At 36.0% G+C, this 16,936-nt stretch overlaps 1 protein-coding gene across 1 annotated transcript in view; it reads right to left on the bottom strand.

Moving 5' to 3' along the window:
* The window catches only part of syt7a (synaptotagmin VIIa), a 522,179-nt gene that overhangs the window by 104,956 nt on the left and 400,287 nt on the right, over window positions 1–16,936 (bottom strand). Inside the window, 1 exon segment of the mRNA XM_039755414.1 lies at window positions 8,670–8,749. Within this exon segment, the coding sequence (XP_039611348.1) occupies window positions 8,670–8,749 (80 nt within the window).

Genomic DNA, 16,936 nt, shown 5'->3' with positions numbered 1-16,936 from the left:
AAATGTGCAGGAAGTTATGTTGAGATATCTGAAAATGCATTTCGGATATCTCAAAATAAATTTGAGATATCTTAAAATGATTGGGAAGTTATTTTAGGATATCTCAAAAAATAATTAAGATATCTCAAAAAACATTTAAGATAACTTAAAATGCACTGTTGTTTGAGATATCTAAAATACATTTTTAGATATCTTAAATTAATTACATGATATCTTAAAATGGGTCTCTGCTCCATTTCAGATATCTAACAATGTATTTCAAGATATCTCCAATTGTATTTCAAGATATCTAAAATGCATTTTAATATATCTTTAAAAGGACACTAAATTATTTCAAGATATCTCAATACCATTTTCAGATATCTACAATACAATTTAAGATATCTGAAATACATTTCCAGATATCTCAAAACAGCTTCCTGTTCATTTTCAGGTATCTAAAATACATTTTCAGATATCTTATAATAAACAAGAAGTCCCATTGAAATAATACGCAGTTTTACAGGAAATGATTTTAAGATATCTTGAAATGCATTTCAGATATCTTAAAATGCATGAAAGGTCAATTTAAGATATCTGAAAATTCATTTGAGATATCTTGAAATACAGACACAATTATTTTGAGATATCTGAAAATGTATTTGAGATATCTTAAAATGCATTTGAGATATCTGAAAATGTATTGAAGATATCTTAAAATGTGCAGGAAATTATTTTAAGATATCTCAAAGTGAGTTTCAGATATCTTAACAAGTAAATTACATTTTAAGATAGCTCAAATTTATTTGGAGATATCTCTAAATGTTAATTCGGCTTGCCATACACTGCCTCTATATTCAAGCTCACCTTTACTGTTCCTAATATTCTTCACCTCCTCTTTGACTGGTCTTTTACTATCAAAATATTGAAAGTATCTTTGGGTCATCATTTGCTTGAATCCACAGAATGTTAGCTAATTTATTTATTTTATTTCTGGTAACATGCAGGTATGTTTGGGGACTTAGTTAATTAATTTAAAAGTTTAAGCATTTTAATTTTTAGTAACTTCTTCAAAGAGTCGGTTATCAAATATTTGTGAAGTATTTTTATAACAGTGAGTCATATTTAAAAATAACTGTGATAATCAAATGCAATTACATATGTTAGAAGACTACATTAAAAACATGCTTTTTTAACAGCACAATGTCATGTAGTTACAAAGGCAGCCCAACTAAGGCTTGTGGTGATTTAATAGCTTTTAAAGGAAGCAGATTCCAATTCAACTGATGTAAAAAATGCATAGATAGAATTCCTATTGTTAGTTGTTGAGTGTATTGGTTTTATGACAACATTCTTAAACATAACATTTTTAAAAGAAGTACCTAATTGAGAGTTAAAATCTTTGTTGAAGTCTAAAGGTAAAACTGTTGACTGCTTCAGACCATGATGGAGAGAAGGTCTGATGGTTTGCTAATAAATTATAGTGTCTGTAAAACACTGAGTCATTATAATGTACAGAAAGAGCAGCTGATGGGTTATCTTTGGTGTTATGTAAACACTGAGTACGTATTTATCTACAGTATGCTTGTAGGACAACACTTGCATAATTCCTCTCCTCTTACATTCACTTCTAGATAAGTGAGTTTTGCTTTTTTTAACTTTGAAGGTTAACTTACCTTTAAGTAACAGGAGAAGTAAGCGAGAGTACCACTGTTTGAACACGTCACTGTCCCAGTATTTGAGTAATTTGTTTTAGGATTCGTTTTGCCGGCAGGTGCGGCAGTTGGAGGAATAAAAGAGCAGAAAATATACAAAATTTATAATTTGAAGTGATCTCGTTTAAGGTAAATTTGAAAAAGTAAACCAATCTGCAACTGAAGTCACACAGATGTTTTTCTTTGTTTTAAGATAGGTGAGTGCGTACAGCATGCTCTTTTCAAGATGTCTTAACAAAAATTGAACTTTCCCGACAAATTTCCTTGAAAAATAAGTGCATCAAGGATTAAAACTGAAAATGGCATTCTGATAGAAATTTGATGAAATCTTCAAGGAAAGATGGCCAATAAGTTATCATGGTAAGAAATGAACTACATGCAAAGTTTAAAATATTTTACTAATAAATAACAGAGTAATCTCAGGGCTCTTCATAAGAGATTGTTATTACATACAGCACATCAGCAACTACAGGGAACGATGACAGAAACATGACAGGCATACAAAGTAATGATTAACATAAAAGGAACATTAAAACATCGAGGAGTAAAATGATATTGACTGGACTAAAAATAGTGAAAAAAAATCATGATCTTTGTAGTTGAAGGCCTAACTTGAAAAAATATACATAAAGGGAAGCAATAAATATTTTAAAAATGTGTTTTTTTATGGACTATGATACTCAATACTCAAAACTCAATATTTTTAACACTGATTTATTTCTACAGTCCACTTTGAGTAAAAAACTGAGGTATATTTTTCTGTTTCCTCTGGCACCCTTGAGGGTGTGTGAATAAGTTTGCAGGCTGCACCAGACTAGCAGCTTTTGACTTAAAGAAAAGGAAATCATAAAAAACCTATAGTGTACAGTATAATGATAAATAGTTCATAATCAATAGCACATGCTTCATAAAATTTAAATCATATGAACCTAAAGGCATGCTTCTAATTTTTGTGGAAAATAACTGCCGATCTATCAGCACTCAAAATAATATTACTATATCACATTATTAAATGCAACACATTAGATACCACACCTTTTTGCAATTAAAACATCTGTTTAATGTACACTGTGGAATTGAAGAATATTTACTATAAACAAACTTAGCTATATTCTGGATATCTTAAGTGTTTTAATATCTTACAACTGCTGTAAATAGCAGACTTTGAGATAGTAGACTATTAGAATGTGATTTATTAAAATATGTGGCCTCCACACAGCATGGACTTCCTTGAAATAAAGATGATATTATAAAACATGAACAACATGGCCTAGAGGAAAAGAAATGATACATTACCTTTCATCATGCTGAAGATTCAGGTTTCATTGATCATCTTTGTTTGTTCAGAAAAGAGAAATACTCTGTTTCATTGCATTTAGTTTTGAACCACTTTAACTGTACTTTTAAATTAAAGTGTTAATATGGCTAATACTCCAAAGAGTTTATCTCACATATCTTCACAAATGGTTTTTCTTTCTTTCTTTCTTTCTTTTATTGATGGTTAATTGTTATACAACTAGAATAGAAGCCAAAAGGCTCAACTGTGGCCTTTTTCCCTGAGTGCCCTTCTCAAAGAAGAACCAAATCATCCTTCCATTTAATCCTTTTCTAAATCCTATTTCTCCATTATAGTATTGCTATGAGCTGGTGACATTCTTGGCAGACTAGGCTACAAAGCTCCGGATGGGGCACTGGTCTGTCACAAGGCACACTTATTCATACTGAAATATGAGAATTAATGCAGAGTGCCTGAAAAAAACTCATTCAAACATGGGGAGACAAACTCCATAATGACAACCACCTCAAAGCGATTCAGATCTGAGTCCCAACAGCTGTGAGGTAGCAGAATGAATACTGTACCACTATGCTACCCTATTGGTAACATAACATACAATTAAATACTCTTAAAGGTAGGAGCACAGCAAAAAAGAGCAATGCAATTACAACAAATACAACAAAATGTAGTAACAGATGCATTTACAACAAATATAATGAGAAATAACATATATTTTTGTTTTAAAATGCCCTGAATTTTTTGATGTGCCCTGCTTAGGACTGGTGCCTTATAGCTAAAGAAGACTGAGTTACTGTCTGTAAGAGCCAATCTTAGAAAGTTAATGTTTTAAGTTAAACACATATTAGTATGTTAACAATTGGAATAGAATAACATTTTCTTTGAATAGATATTGACAATGGTATAGTCTTTTACCCCCTGTAGGTTAATATGAGATACAGCTAACTTGTTATATGTGAGATACAGTGTTTAAATAGTTTCACTTGTACCATATATACTCACGAATAAGTTCTCCCGTGGATAAGTCGGGACTTGATTTTATCATATAATTTCTGGTATTTTATAATGTTGGTCGTATAAGTCGAATGCGGAAAACTCACGCTATTGGTCGAAGAGAATATGATATGCTAACGCCCATCTGAGAGAGTAACCACGAAGCACACTGCCTTTTTTATGTGGGTGTGGCATCACACCACACGGTAATATCCGAACTATTCCGAAGCAACGTTTGCACTGTTTTGTGTGTTTCACACCCTCAATCACCTTTATCGTAAGAGCATCCCTTATCTATGATGGAGCATTCGATCAGAAGTAAATATGAAGCTGGTTTCAGATTAAACGTCGTTGAAGTAGCGAAAGAAATTGGTAACTGTGCTGCTGCAACAAAATTCGATGCATTTGAGAAACCGATGAGAGACTGGAGAAGGCAAGAAGATGTAAAAAAAAAAAAGAAATTAAGTGTCGTATTTTTGAACAGGCGTATAAGTCGGAGTCTGATTTTATAATCAATTTTTCGGGTTTCAAGACCCGACTTATACGTGAGTATATACAGTACGATAGTTTAGAATAGGTTCCTCTGCTAGCAGTGACTGAAAGACCCATTTACAGCATGAAAATGGGATAGGCATACAGTTTTCTGACCATTTAGAAATGATTCATCTGTATAAGAGAACTTAAAGAAGCAAGAAAGATATAAGCCTTAAACAGAACTTTTCTTTTCTTGCAATGCCAATTTTTTCTCTATTTCTGTGTGAACTGTTCTACTTTGAATTTTTACTAAAGTTTTTAAAACAATGTTATTTTGTCTGTGGAATAATTTCAACATGTCAAGCTTTTTGCCAGAATCCCATGAAACGTACTGAAGCTGCCAAACTTTGGTAATACTGGGTAAACGCAGCTACACTGTATATGTGGAGTTTTCATGTTCTTTCCATGGCTGTAAACTGAGGTGCCTGTGTAAATAGGTGTGCCATGGTTTTTTCTGTCTTTTGCCAAATACTGTTGAGATAAGGTCTGGGCACTTGCAAGTATAAACTTAAGTTTAGAAACTGAAAGGCTAAGCAAATTAATTTATTCAAGCAGTGCAGTGTTGAAGTAAACCACACTGCTGCCTCACATTTCAAAGAATTATAGTCTATGGGGTTTGTGTCATTTAATTTCTATGCTTCTGTTTCTTTCCATGTTCTAAAGATGTAAACATCAGGAGGCTCTAAAATGGCCCGGTATAGGTGAATGCAAGTGTTTATGTGCGTGCACATGCTTTGTAAATCCTGTTCCGGATTGGATCTACTAGGACAGGTCTTCGTACTGCTGCAACTCATAATTTATTTAGGAAAGTGTATTTGAGTTGTTTAAATTAGATTCAAGTGTTAAGCCTTCATACAAGGAGGGGCTGAAACCATGTACTGATGGCATGTTGCAGCACCCACCACAGGACGAACCATCTGGAGTGGGACCCGAGTGCAGCAGGTGATACCTCTAGTGTGAGGTTTTTTTTTACAGTGGCTGGAGTGCTAATCCTGCCACCAACCATAAGCTTTTGGAAATAATTTTAAAAGTTTGAAAGAAATCCAAACAGTAATTATTTACTACAGACACTATAACAGTGAAAACTAGCAAAATACAAGTATTATTAAAATGCTGATATGTGCTACTATGGCTTCAACCTCAAATGTTATTTGAGTAGCTACTGTATAGTAAAGACATCAAGAATACTGTAAGTGAAAGCATGAGCAGAGACATTTTCATTCTTGTCAATTGAGCAGCATCCCTTAGATAATCACAAATACAAATAACATAAAGACAAAATCACAGACATGACATGAAATATCGTAACAGTTGCATACCTGACAATGAAAATAAAAAGTAGGTGAAAAAGTGATAATAAATTATTAACATTACATATATTGGCCTCACTTAATTGCCCTTTATGTAGTGTGTGGGTGGCTGTGTTCGTGTACACTCTTGTTCTATCCTTGCATATATTGCATTTCTGTACTGCTAATCAGGTTGCACTGGCTAAAAAACAAATTAATATATTTGGAATTAACTACTGACAGAATATTTCTTACTTCCCTTTTTTATGTATCTTCTCGATTTGTAAATCTTTCACTCCTGTTTTTCTAGTATTTCACCTGTATTAAGACCATTTTCTTGTTTTAATATCTTCCTGTTTTATTCGGTGGCTCTCTTTCCTCCAGGGATACATGTGTCTCCACTTGCCCAGGGCTGTCAATTTTCTATCTGAACATTTTGCAACTAATCCTCTGATTGTTCTCACAGAACAATAGACTGACATAAAAGACAGGAAGCGGTGCAACCCCACTGTTCTATGTTTGTTTCAGACATATCCCTGGTTACAGATGTTTTATATCTCATTTCCCAAATGAATGCCCAGTGAATTTTTCCTGTAAAGTCAGAAATGTGATAAGCAATGTTAAAAAATTTATACAGGTTATCAACTTTTAGTTAGTTTACATATCACAGTGCAAAGAGGATGGTTCTATGATAAGATGTGTGTTTTATATTATTGCCTGACCCAAGTGTCCTGTCTTTTGCTTTTATTTTGTGTCTTGTGTACTTGTTTGTAATTTACATTTTGGGGAAGGTTTATGTCTTCTCCTTTTGTGTATTTCATTATTTTTATGTATAGTTTAAGAATTACAAATTAGTTTATTCTGTTTGTTATCGTGCATGTAGACGCTAAGCAGGCAGGGCCCCATAATGCTATAGCTGTGTGACATCTTCCAGGAAGATATAGGTCTGAGTAAGCCTCAGTGCTTGTGCTGTGGCATTAGTGAAACCTTCTTTTGTTTGGCTCACTCTAGAATTTTGGATTTTGTATATTGTAAGTCTCTGTGACCCTCCTCTGGATTAATCAAGCTTAGAAAATAGTATGGTATGGTATATTGCAAGGACTATTGTTTGATCTTCTGATTAATTATTAAATTTTAGATTTGTTATGTCGTATCTTCTGGTTATTTAATCTTTGCTCTTGCTTATGGATTTGAATTTTCGATTTACTAACTTGGAGTTGTTTGTTTTAACTTTTATCTTTTAGGCGTATCTTTTTTTATTCCCTTTTTTACTATTAATTTGCTTTCTATTTTTTTGCTAAAACAATCTTATACCATAAAGAAGCTTAGTTTTTGTTATTTAGGACAAGGGTTTTTAATAGTTCCCCTCTCCCTTTATCAAGTTTAGTTATTCTTTCCATCTCTACTTCATTTTTGCCTGCACAATCTTAACAGTGTGCCACTAGTCACATGAAAAGGGATGATCACTGTATTAAATAGCAGATGACACCCATAGTTAGTGAATTTTGAGGAGACATCTGTTACATCTTTCTTAATAACAGCTGGCACCAAGATGTGCCAACGATCTGAAGGCTAAAAATGCTGCAAAAATATTTACATTCTAATCATCTTTGCTAATGCACTTTTCTTTCAGCTAATTTAGGGCTGCTGCTGAACAGGGCTGAGGATCACTTATTTTTTAATCTGACACCCTATTTTACAGTTATGTCTTATTGTTTTGTTTGAGATATAAAAACTTTACAAAATTTGCCAAATCAAAGCTTACAATCTGTTCTGCCAACATCTGCATCATAAGAAGGGCGATAAGGACTTAACTGACACTTGAATTGTTAATGTATGTTCTGCAACTGGGGTCATATGCACAAGATAAACATGTTTTTAGTAGAATTTGCCACTCAGCTATACATAACTTGGTGAATCCAGGCCCAGGGCAAGGCTGAAAAGTTTCTAAGGTGGTACCGTCACTTGATTTTCTATTATTTTTGCAATATTAGTACTTAAAGTTTCCACTGATGTACAGTATGGTGTGAAATGTTCATGTAAAAGCATTTATCCTTATTAAGCACTTCATGATTTGCAAATGTGCCTATCATATTCTTTTGAGTTTCTTTTACTAATATACCTTATTTTCATCTTACACATACTTTGTCTGGGGCTGTTGCTTTATATCCTTTGTATAATATGCATACTAAAACTATACACAATATTCCAGCTGAGACATCATAAGTGTATTCTACAATTTATGCAAAATCCTTATTTTTACTCTACATAGCAAATTATATAATGTAGCATACTATTAACCATGACTTTCATATTGGCTATAGACAATGATGGATGCATCGGGATCTCTGAGTCATTCTAATGTGAAATGTTTTTAGTTCTAAGTCCATTATTATTTTGAAATACAGAAAGATTCATTTTAGCTACAACTGGCCTCCTCACATTAGACTATCAGTTGCTGCTAACTGGGTTCAAGTGAAACCGTTAAGGGTGTAACCATAGTGATCTTGTGGTCTCGGTACTGGGCACTCCACTTCAAAGACCTCATATTTTGTCTTAGTTTGATAAATCTTTGCCAGTCACTGACAACAAAGTATACTAAACCAAATCTAGTTCACACCATCCTGACACAGGGACTAAGACTGGCATTAATATGGACAGTCTTCATGGCCACCTTCCATAGATTAAGAGATCATGTCTAGCAGGCTGTAAAGTGTATTCTGCTGTGCTTCTCCCCTCTGGATGCTCTTATCGTTTTTAAAATAATTCGTTATCCTCTTCCAGCTCTGTTTTTGGTACTGTGTACCGAAGTCCTATAAGCTCAGATATTCTGCTGCCCTCCCAACCCTCTCCCCAACCACCTACTTGATAGCTTTTGATTCACTGCGTGCCCTGCTAGAATCTGGGGTCCCCACCATCTCCAGTGTTGGTTTGTTCCGTTTGCCCTGAGGAAAAAAATAAGTAAATATGTTATTCATTTAACAATGTCAGTTTCATATAATTTAATTTGGCAAAGCCCATACAAATAAAAAGTCAATAAAAACATAGACCATAAGGACAAATTTAATAATTATTCATTATTGGCCCACAAATAACCAGTTTAACAAAAGCAAATTTAGGGATGTGCACTGTTTCTAAAATCATTGGTCGCCACTAAAAAGCTTAAATTAGTCAAGATTAGGACAACTAGTTTTCATATAAGTAGCTATTTTCAAGATAGGCTAAAAGTATAAACAAAATCTTGACCATCAGAGATGTCTATAATAATTTAATAAGGAGGCCATACTATACCATGCCCAGGCATTTCAAATTCTCCACTGCCTCTACAGTCTGTGCTGTTGATGAGGTGAGAGTTGCTCAATCTCTATCAAAAATGGTTTTATTGAAGATTAATTCAAGATTATAAGAGTTAATCTTTTGACCAATTGTGTTACCTTCTGTATGATGGATTTTTATAATTTGTGATGAAGTAAATAAGGATAACGTCATTAGAAAATATGGCTAGTTCAAATGGAATATGGATGTGAAATGCACTTTATGTACAATGAATAAAGAAATTTTGTTAAGGTACCATTCGGTATGCCACCCGTGCCTAGGGTTCATTTCTTTGAGATGTACCACCTGCTTAGTGTCAGAAAGAAAATCTAGTAGCCAATAGCACAAAATTAAGTAGATGATACCTGTGCCTGTCAGTTTATTAAAAAGCTTGCAGGAATAAGTGTGTTAAAAGCAAAATGCTAGTCAAGAGAATCTACATACATTTGCTCAGAAATGTCAAAAACCTCCAGGACACTGTATCCTCCACTAATCTATTTGCCGATATACAAATTAGTAAGGAACCAAGTACACATTATGACAGACTATGTCAAGGAGACAGCCAGGACTGTAGCAATGTTATTGTACTTGCACCTTTTAATTAGTTCCTACTGCTATACAATTTTCACCAAGCAGTTAATTTTCAGTTTAGCTTTAGTTTGCTTTTATTAACTTTAGACAATTTCAATTTTACTTTTTATTTTTGGTCATACCTCCATTAGCTTTTATTTTAAGAAAATAATTTCATTTTAGTTTTTACATTAGTTTAAAAAATGGCTGATTGGTAAAGATTGAGTCCATACTGTGTTTAGATAGCAAAGAGAATGTAGAAACATTGAGATTGTCCCATAAAACACTCATTGAGGTTCTTTTTACTCCAGTCATGAAAACAGACAGTGTGCCACAAGCATTGTAACAGCATCCATCTGTTCAAGGAGCAGACTGTTCACTTCACTATACCTTTGGAAGGCAGGCAATTCACACTGTAATTCAGATATTCTTTACATAGTTGTATTACTGCTGTTTTTCTCTTTTTTGCATTTTATTGATTGAGGTGACTGGATGTCAGCTTTCTGCAGGGAAAAGGTGAAAATGTGTTGATTAATGTATTTTATTATTTTGTATTCAACCTTTTGTCAATTTCGTTATGAAAGCAGGCTAAAAGTGTTTTTAAATTCAGCAGTTTTTCCTTAATTGAGTTCCACATACTAGACAGTTGTGTCATTGATTTAGTACCCCCGCTGAAAACTGTTTTGTCAGTGAGTCTACTGTGAGAGATGGCCGGCCAACACCCCCATGCCGCCAGATGGAGTGCTTCCTGCAACATGGAGGTGCCCCAAGTTCCCACAGGGCACCATGGACATTGGAGTTTGACTTCACAGGCCTGCTGGATACCAAGGGTGCTGCCATGGGACGCTGCAGGGAGACACGATGATTTTTATTATAGCCCGGGCTGAAGAAAAAGGAGAGTTTCCATCTGGGTCGAGGAAGATTAAAGGACTCTGGGAAACCCCAGCAGACTGAGCTGGAGTTGGGAGGAAGTGCGACAGAGCTGCTGGGTGGAGAGGAGGATTACTGATTGCATATTATTATTGATTTATTGTTATTGTGATTATTATTAAGTATAGTGGAGGTGCTTTGTGCACATTCTGGGAAAATTAAATTTAATTTCTTATAATTTTATCGGGTGTCTGGACGTGTCGTCCTTGGGTTTCATGGGACAACAGCGACCCCTGCTGTCACACTACATAGCCAATTAGTGTAAGTGAGGAACAGTCAAGAGCAAAGTTCCCTCCAAGGGCCATGCAAAGTGAGCCAAAATGTGTCCTTGTGAACAAAGATTTTCAATTATGTTACCTTGTGAGTACTACTTACTATAAAGCAATAAAATATGTATGCATATATAATAATGTGACATTTTTATACATTACAGAACACACTTGAAAATGTATTTATTAAAATGATGTGTTTGTTTAACTGGGGCCAGTCATATTTTTTCTACCTTTCAATAGGAAAATGTACTCTATTTCATGTGGGAGCTCTGAGCATGAACCAAGGAAGCTGTATTTGTATACATTGCCAGAAAAGAGTAGATTGGTGGCATCACTGGTATAGCAATGGGCTGGGGGAAGAACTCAAATCCAAAGACTCAGCCAGTCTGACCCCTAATCACCACATTGATTCTTAAGTTTTTAAGCACCTACCTGAAACTGAGTACTTTCTATTATTAAAAGGTACACATTTCAGTTATTTTGTTCCACTTAGCTTTTAGTGTCATTTTTATTTCATTTAAAAATGCTTTCTTACTCATTTTTGTCACTGTACAATGTACATTAAGGATAACAACCTTGGCCTGTAGCCACTGAGAACTTGGATGTCTTTACAATAGCTACTACAATGACATTGTTTGGAACTTTTTCATGCTTGGGGATTAACAATATCTGTAAACATAGAAGGAAACTAACCAGCTAAACATCATTTCTGCCTGTGTCTATCCTACTGTTGCAGATAATGTATTGGTTTCACTTCTGGCAGCCCTCATATATACCACAGTGCAAAGCGAAAAGTACAGAGCCTTCATAGACAACATACTTTGTTCTTCGTTAGAGAGCTGACATGAACAAACTGGGGGTGTTTCAAAAAGTGGAAGCAGCTATGCTGAAAATATTGATGTCATACAGCAAACAGAGAAAGAAAATGGTAGCAGTATATCATTCACACAGAGCCTGGGACCTAAAAAGGAAATGTTGTGAAGTAAGACCAGGATGTATAATTTATTGAATATAAATTTTCGAAACCAACCCTTGGGCCATTTTTCTATCCTCGACACTAAATTATCATTCTGCAGGGTAGCAACATGACTAAGATGAAATAAACAAAAAGAGATTATTCACAATTTTGCACAGCTGACATGTACAGCTCAGAAAGAACTGTGATAAATAACTCAGCTGAGCTGACATGCAGAATTTAGTGGTCTTGACATGCAGTACACAAATTAGCAGAGCTGACGTACACAACTTAGTGGACATGTTATACACATCTTAGCCGAGCTGATAGACACAACTCAGCAGAACTGGCATACCATATAACAACTGATCCAAGTTGACACTCATGACTCAGTAAAGCCAACTTTCACAGATTAGTAGAAACTGACACTCACATCTGAGGTGCACATCCGCTATCCAGAAAACCCAATACAGGATGGCTACAAACAAGTAAGTAAGTTGACACAGAAAAGTAAACATTGGGAATACAATGACAAAGTATTGACCCCAAAAAAATAAATGACCATGAGATATGAAATCTGCAAGAGATAATAGAAAACGACTTAAAGATCTTCCTAATTGTGTCCATCATAGGCCCTTCAGGAACCAGCAAATTTGACTGAAAGGTATGTAAACTTAGTGTAACACAATATTCTTTAGCCATCTTAATCCATTGCAGAGTCTTGGACTCCAGGAAACATCAGGTGCATGGCAGGAAGAAATCCTGGACAGAGTTACAGTCCATCGCAAAGCCCCCTCTCTCTTACATGTCAAATTACAGTTACCAATTAACACACATGTATTTGGAATATAACTGTAGTATATGGACAGCACATCTCTGAGAACGTGTAAACCATACACTAAAAAAATGGACCTGCTATTCAAACCCAGATTACAATATTTTGGAAGCAGTACTATTAATCACTGTGTTCCTTTAAAGGTTTTAGAATAATCCAATATTGACCTCCCTACCGAAAAAGATTATTTCAGGAATTGCCATTAGAATGCTAAACAACTATTCATAACTGCACATCAGTAATTATGTAGCATTTGGACCATCACAGGGAGTACAGTAAAGCTAAATTGGGGGCAGAGAGTACCTGGCCTAAAGCAACCCAGAAAAAGTAACATTGTACAATAGGGTATGCATTAATAGACATGCAGGCTGCCAGCAGAAGGACTCACAAGGACAGAAAATTGTCTAGGTTACTTGGAGGACAGCCTTTTGACTGTGCATGACTACATATGTGATTGTACAGATGTCTACATTACTGTATATGTGCATTCAGATGATCCATGAGTCAGTAATTAATGTCAGGGGACTGCCTGTGTCAAGCCAGCATGATTCTGCTGTGTGTGCATGCAATCAAGTCAGTGAGGCTGCCTGAATGTGTATATGACACCTGTAAAGAAAAAATGTCTGTCTTAGATGTCTGTAAGATGAGGCTTGGAACCTGTTTGCATGTTCACGAGGCACAAGTTATGATCATATATGCTGCCCTAGAGACTAAAAAGAAGAAGAGTACAGCAGCTGGTCCACAGGCATGTGATGGCCCCTGCCCTAGCTTTCAAACACTGCTGAATAAAAAATAGTGCCAGGGTGCCTTTTGGATTGCTCTTCATATCAGGTCAACAACAAATAATTGCGCAGGAGAAGTTTTTATTTTCTTTCGTATAGAATTCTTGCCCCAAATCATTTGCACTGCAGTGTTATTGATTTTCTGAAATTTATTTTTTATGACTCTGGAACTGCTATAGAGCTCACAGCCTCTGTCCTCCTCACAACTTTTACAGAAATGTGCTGTTTGGAAAAAGTTACGGCAGATGCAACGCAGAAGAGCAGAGGTCTGAAAAGTTTTTACTGGAGAACTTCACGCAGTTCTACCAAAACCCAAGTGGCCCTAGAAATACTGATTCGTTAGGAAGTAGTAGCCAGAAAACTTTTAACTAGTGAAAATCTCGTTCTTATCGGTTTCCACACAACATATTGCCTTCACACTTAATACAAAACATGTTGTTCACACAAATACCTCTGGCACGGGGTATTTGCAGGCTTGCTATAACCACAATATGAAGAAGAGTACTTCCTTAAACTATATTATGTGAAAAATAGTATTATTATTACTATTATCTAATTTTAATTTGTTTTTCTTTGTATGTACTTATTTTATGTGTAGCTAAAAGATCTTAAAAGATGATCTTGTAAAGCACCTTGAGCTAAATTCTTTGTATCAAAATGTACTATAGAAATAAATGTTATTTGTGAATTGGGAAGTGCCTTGCCTCTAATGAGCAACACCTAAATATATTAAACAACCATTAAAAAAGAAGAAGTAAGATAAAAAAAAAAGAACACAAAATATAGATGTAATTTGCCTTTTGAATCTGAAGGTTTATGAGATCTGGCAAAAAAGTTTATTTTGTTTCAGATTGGTGTTATAATTGTTGCGAACACGCCGAAAAGGCAGTCTCTCAATTTTAATTTTAGGCCACCTGATCTAAGACTTTAACAAGTTAAAGAGTGAAATTATGAAGAGAATTAACAAAAGCAGTGATCTTTAGAAGGCAAATATCTCAGTAGTGTATGAAAAGGCAGAGAACAATTACACTAAATTAGGCAAATAATTTGGCTAAACTGCAGATCAAATACTATCATTTTAGAGTTAGTCTCTTAAGAAAATAAAATTATGTTCTTCTGTTTTGTTTCTGCCAAGTCTAAATAATCAAAGAATTCAAATATGAGCATCAGTAGGCTTTGCACCCTATGAACCAAGTTACCCAAACTATTCTATAACATTTCTGTAATTATTTACTGCTCTGTTGCTGATCTTTCTGATCATAAAATAGGTCATTACAATAGCAACTGATAAGAATAATTCCTAATTAATTGCAGAATTACAGTATTTCAGGGTTTCTCTAGAGTGCCTCTTGCACGATTTGGTTCAAAAACTAATCAGCAGATCGTCATCTTATAACAGGCTTAAGTTTCAAGTTTGGTATTTTTCTGTCCAATCATTTTAGTTCTAGACCGTCCTCAAGAAACTGTGACACACAGGCAGACCACACACCCTTCATCGAGATATCAAGGTTTTCTGCATCAGGGGACCCTAAAACATCAAGATCTGTTGAAGACCGGAGATCGAAATTTTTGACAAATCTAAAGCATCTGGTGTAAAATTTTGCCAAATCAATATGCAGACAACTATACAAATTTCCATACCGGCTCGGTCGAGCCCTGGGTTAACAATGACCGCCACCAGTACTGTTAGCCAACAGAGTGCTGGCGGAAATTGGGCTACTGTTGGCCGAAGAAGAAGAAGGAGAAGAAGATGGGGGAGGCGTGTCTGGAGGTAGGAGGAGAGGAGTTAAGTAAAGAGAGTGCAACCGAGGGTAGGAACTTTGAATGTTGGCAGTATGACTGGTAAGGGGAGAGAGTTAGCAGATATGATGGAGAGAAGGAAGGTTGATATATTGCAAGAGACTAAATGGAAGGGGAGTAAGGCCAGGTGGATTGGAGGTGGATTCAAATTGTTCTATCATGGTGTGGATAGGAGGAGAAATGGGGTAGGAGTTATTCTGAAGGAACAGTATGTCAAGAGTGTTTTCGAGGTGAAAAGTGTCAGGCAGAGTAATGATTATGAAGCTGGAAATTGGAGGTGTGATAATGGATGTTGCTAGTGTATATGCACCGCAAGTTGGGTGTGCAATGAGTGAGAAAGAAGATTTTTGGAGCGAGTTGGATGAAGTGATGAACAGTGTACCCAAGGGACAGAAAGTGGTAATTGGAGCGGATTTCAATGGGAATGTTGGTGAAGGGAACAGTGGAGACAAGGAGGTGATGGGTAGGTATGGTGTCAAGGAGAGGAATGAAGAAGGTTAGAGGATAGTGGATTTTGCCAAAAGGATGGACATGGCTGTGGTGAATATGTATTTTAAGAAAAGGGAGGAACATAGGGTTACGTACAAGTGTGGAGGAAGATGCACACAGGTAGATTACATCCTATGCAGAAGAGTTGATCTGAAGGAGATTGAAGACTGCAAAGTAGTGGCAGGGGAAAGTGTAGTTAAGCAGCATAGGATGGTGGTCTGAAGGATGATGTTGGAGATCAAGAAGAGGAAGACAGTGAGGGCAGAGCCAAGGATCAAATGGTGGAAGTTGAAAAAGGGAGACTGCAAGGTTGAGTTTAGGAAGGAGGTAAGACAGGCACTGGGTGGCTGTGAAGAATTACCAGACAGCTGGGAAACTACAGCAGATGTAGTAAGGGTGACAGCAAGAAGGGTGCTTGGCGTGACATCTGGAAAGAGGAAGGAGGAAAAGGAAACCTGGTGGTGGAATGAGGAAATACAGGAGAGTATACAGAGGAAGAGGATGGCAAAGAAGAAATGGGATTAGTCAGAGAGATGCAGAAAGTAGACAAGAGTACAAGGAGATAAGGTGCAAGGTGAAGAGAGAGTTGGTGAAGGCTAAAGAAAAGGTGTATGATGAGTTGTATGAGAGGTTGGACACTAAGGAGGGAGAAAAGGACCTGTACCGATTGGCTAGACAGATGAACCAAGCTGGGAAAGATGTGCAGCAGGTTACGGTGATAAAGGATAAAGATGGAAACATACTCACAAGCGACGAGAGTGTGTTGAGCAGATGGAAAGAGTACTTTGAGAGGCTGATGAATGAAGAGAACGAGAGAGAGGAGAAGTTGAATGATGTGGAGATAGTGAATCAGGAAGTGCAACCGATTAGCAAGGAGGAAGTAAGAACAGCTATGAAGAGGATGAAAAATGGAAAGGCCGTTGGTCCAGATGACATACCTATGGAAGCATGGAGGCGTTTAGGAGAGATGGCAGTGGAGTTAATAACCAGATTGTTCAATGGAATCTTGGAAAGTGAGATGATGCCTGAGGAGTGCAGAAGAAGTGTACTGGTGCCTATATTTAAGAAAAAGGGAGATGTGCAGGACTGCAGTAACAACAGGGGAATAAAATTGATGAGCCACAGCATGAAGTTATGGTAAAGAGTAGTGGAAGCTAGGTTAAGAAGTGAGGTGATGGTTATTG

This window comes from Polypterus senegalus, chromosome 1 (assembly GCF_016835505.1).
Source record: "Polypterus senegalus isolate Bchr_013 chromosome 1, ASM1683550v1, whole genome shotgun sequence".
NCBI classification, from domain to species: Eukaryota; Metazoa; Chordata; class Cladistia; order Polypteriformes; family Polypteridae; genus Polypterus; species Polypterus senegalus.
The sequence above is the reverse complement of the archived record's forward strand: the minus strand, read 5'-3'. Positions and strand labels throughout refer to the sequence as shown.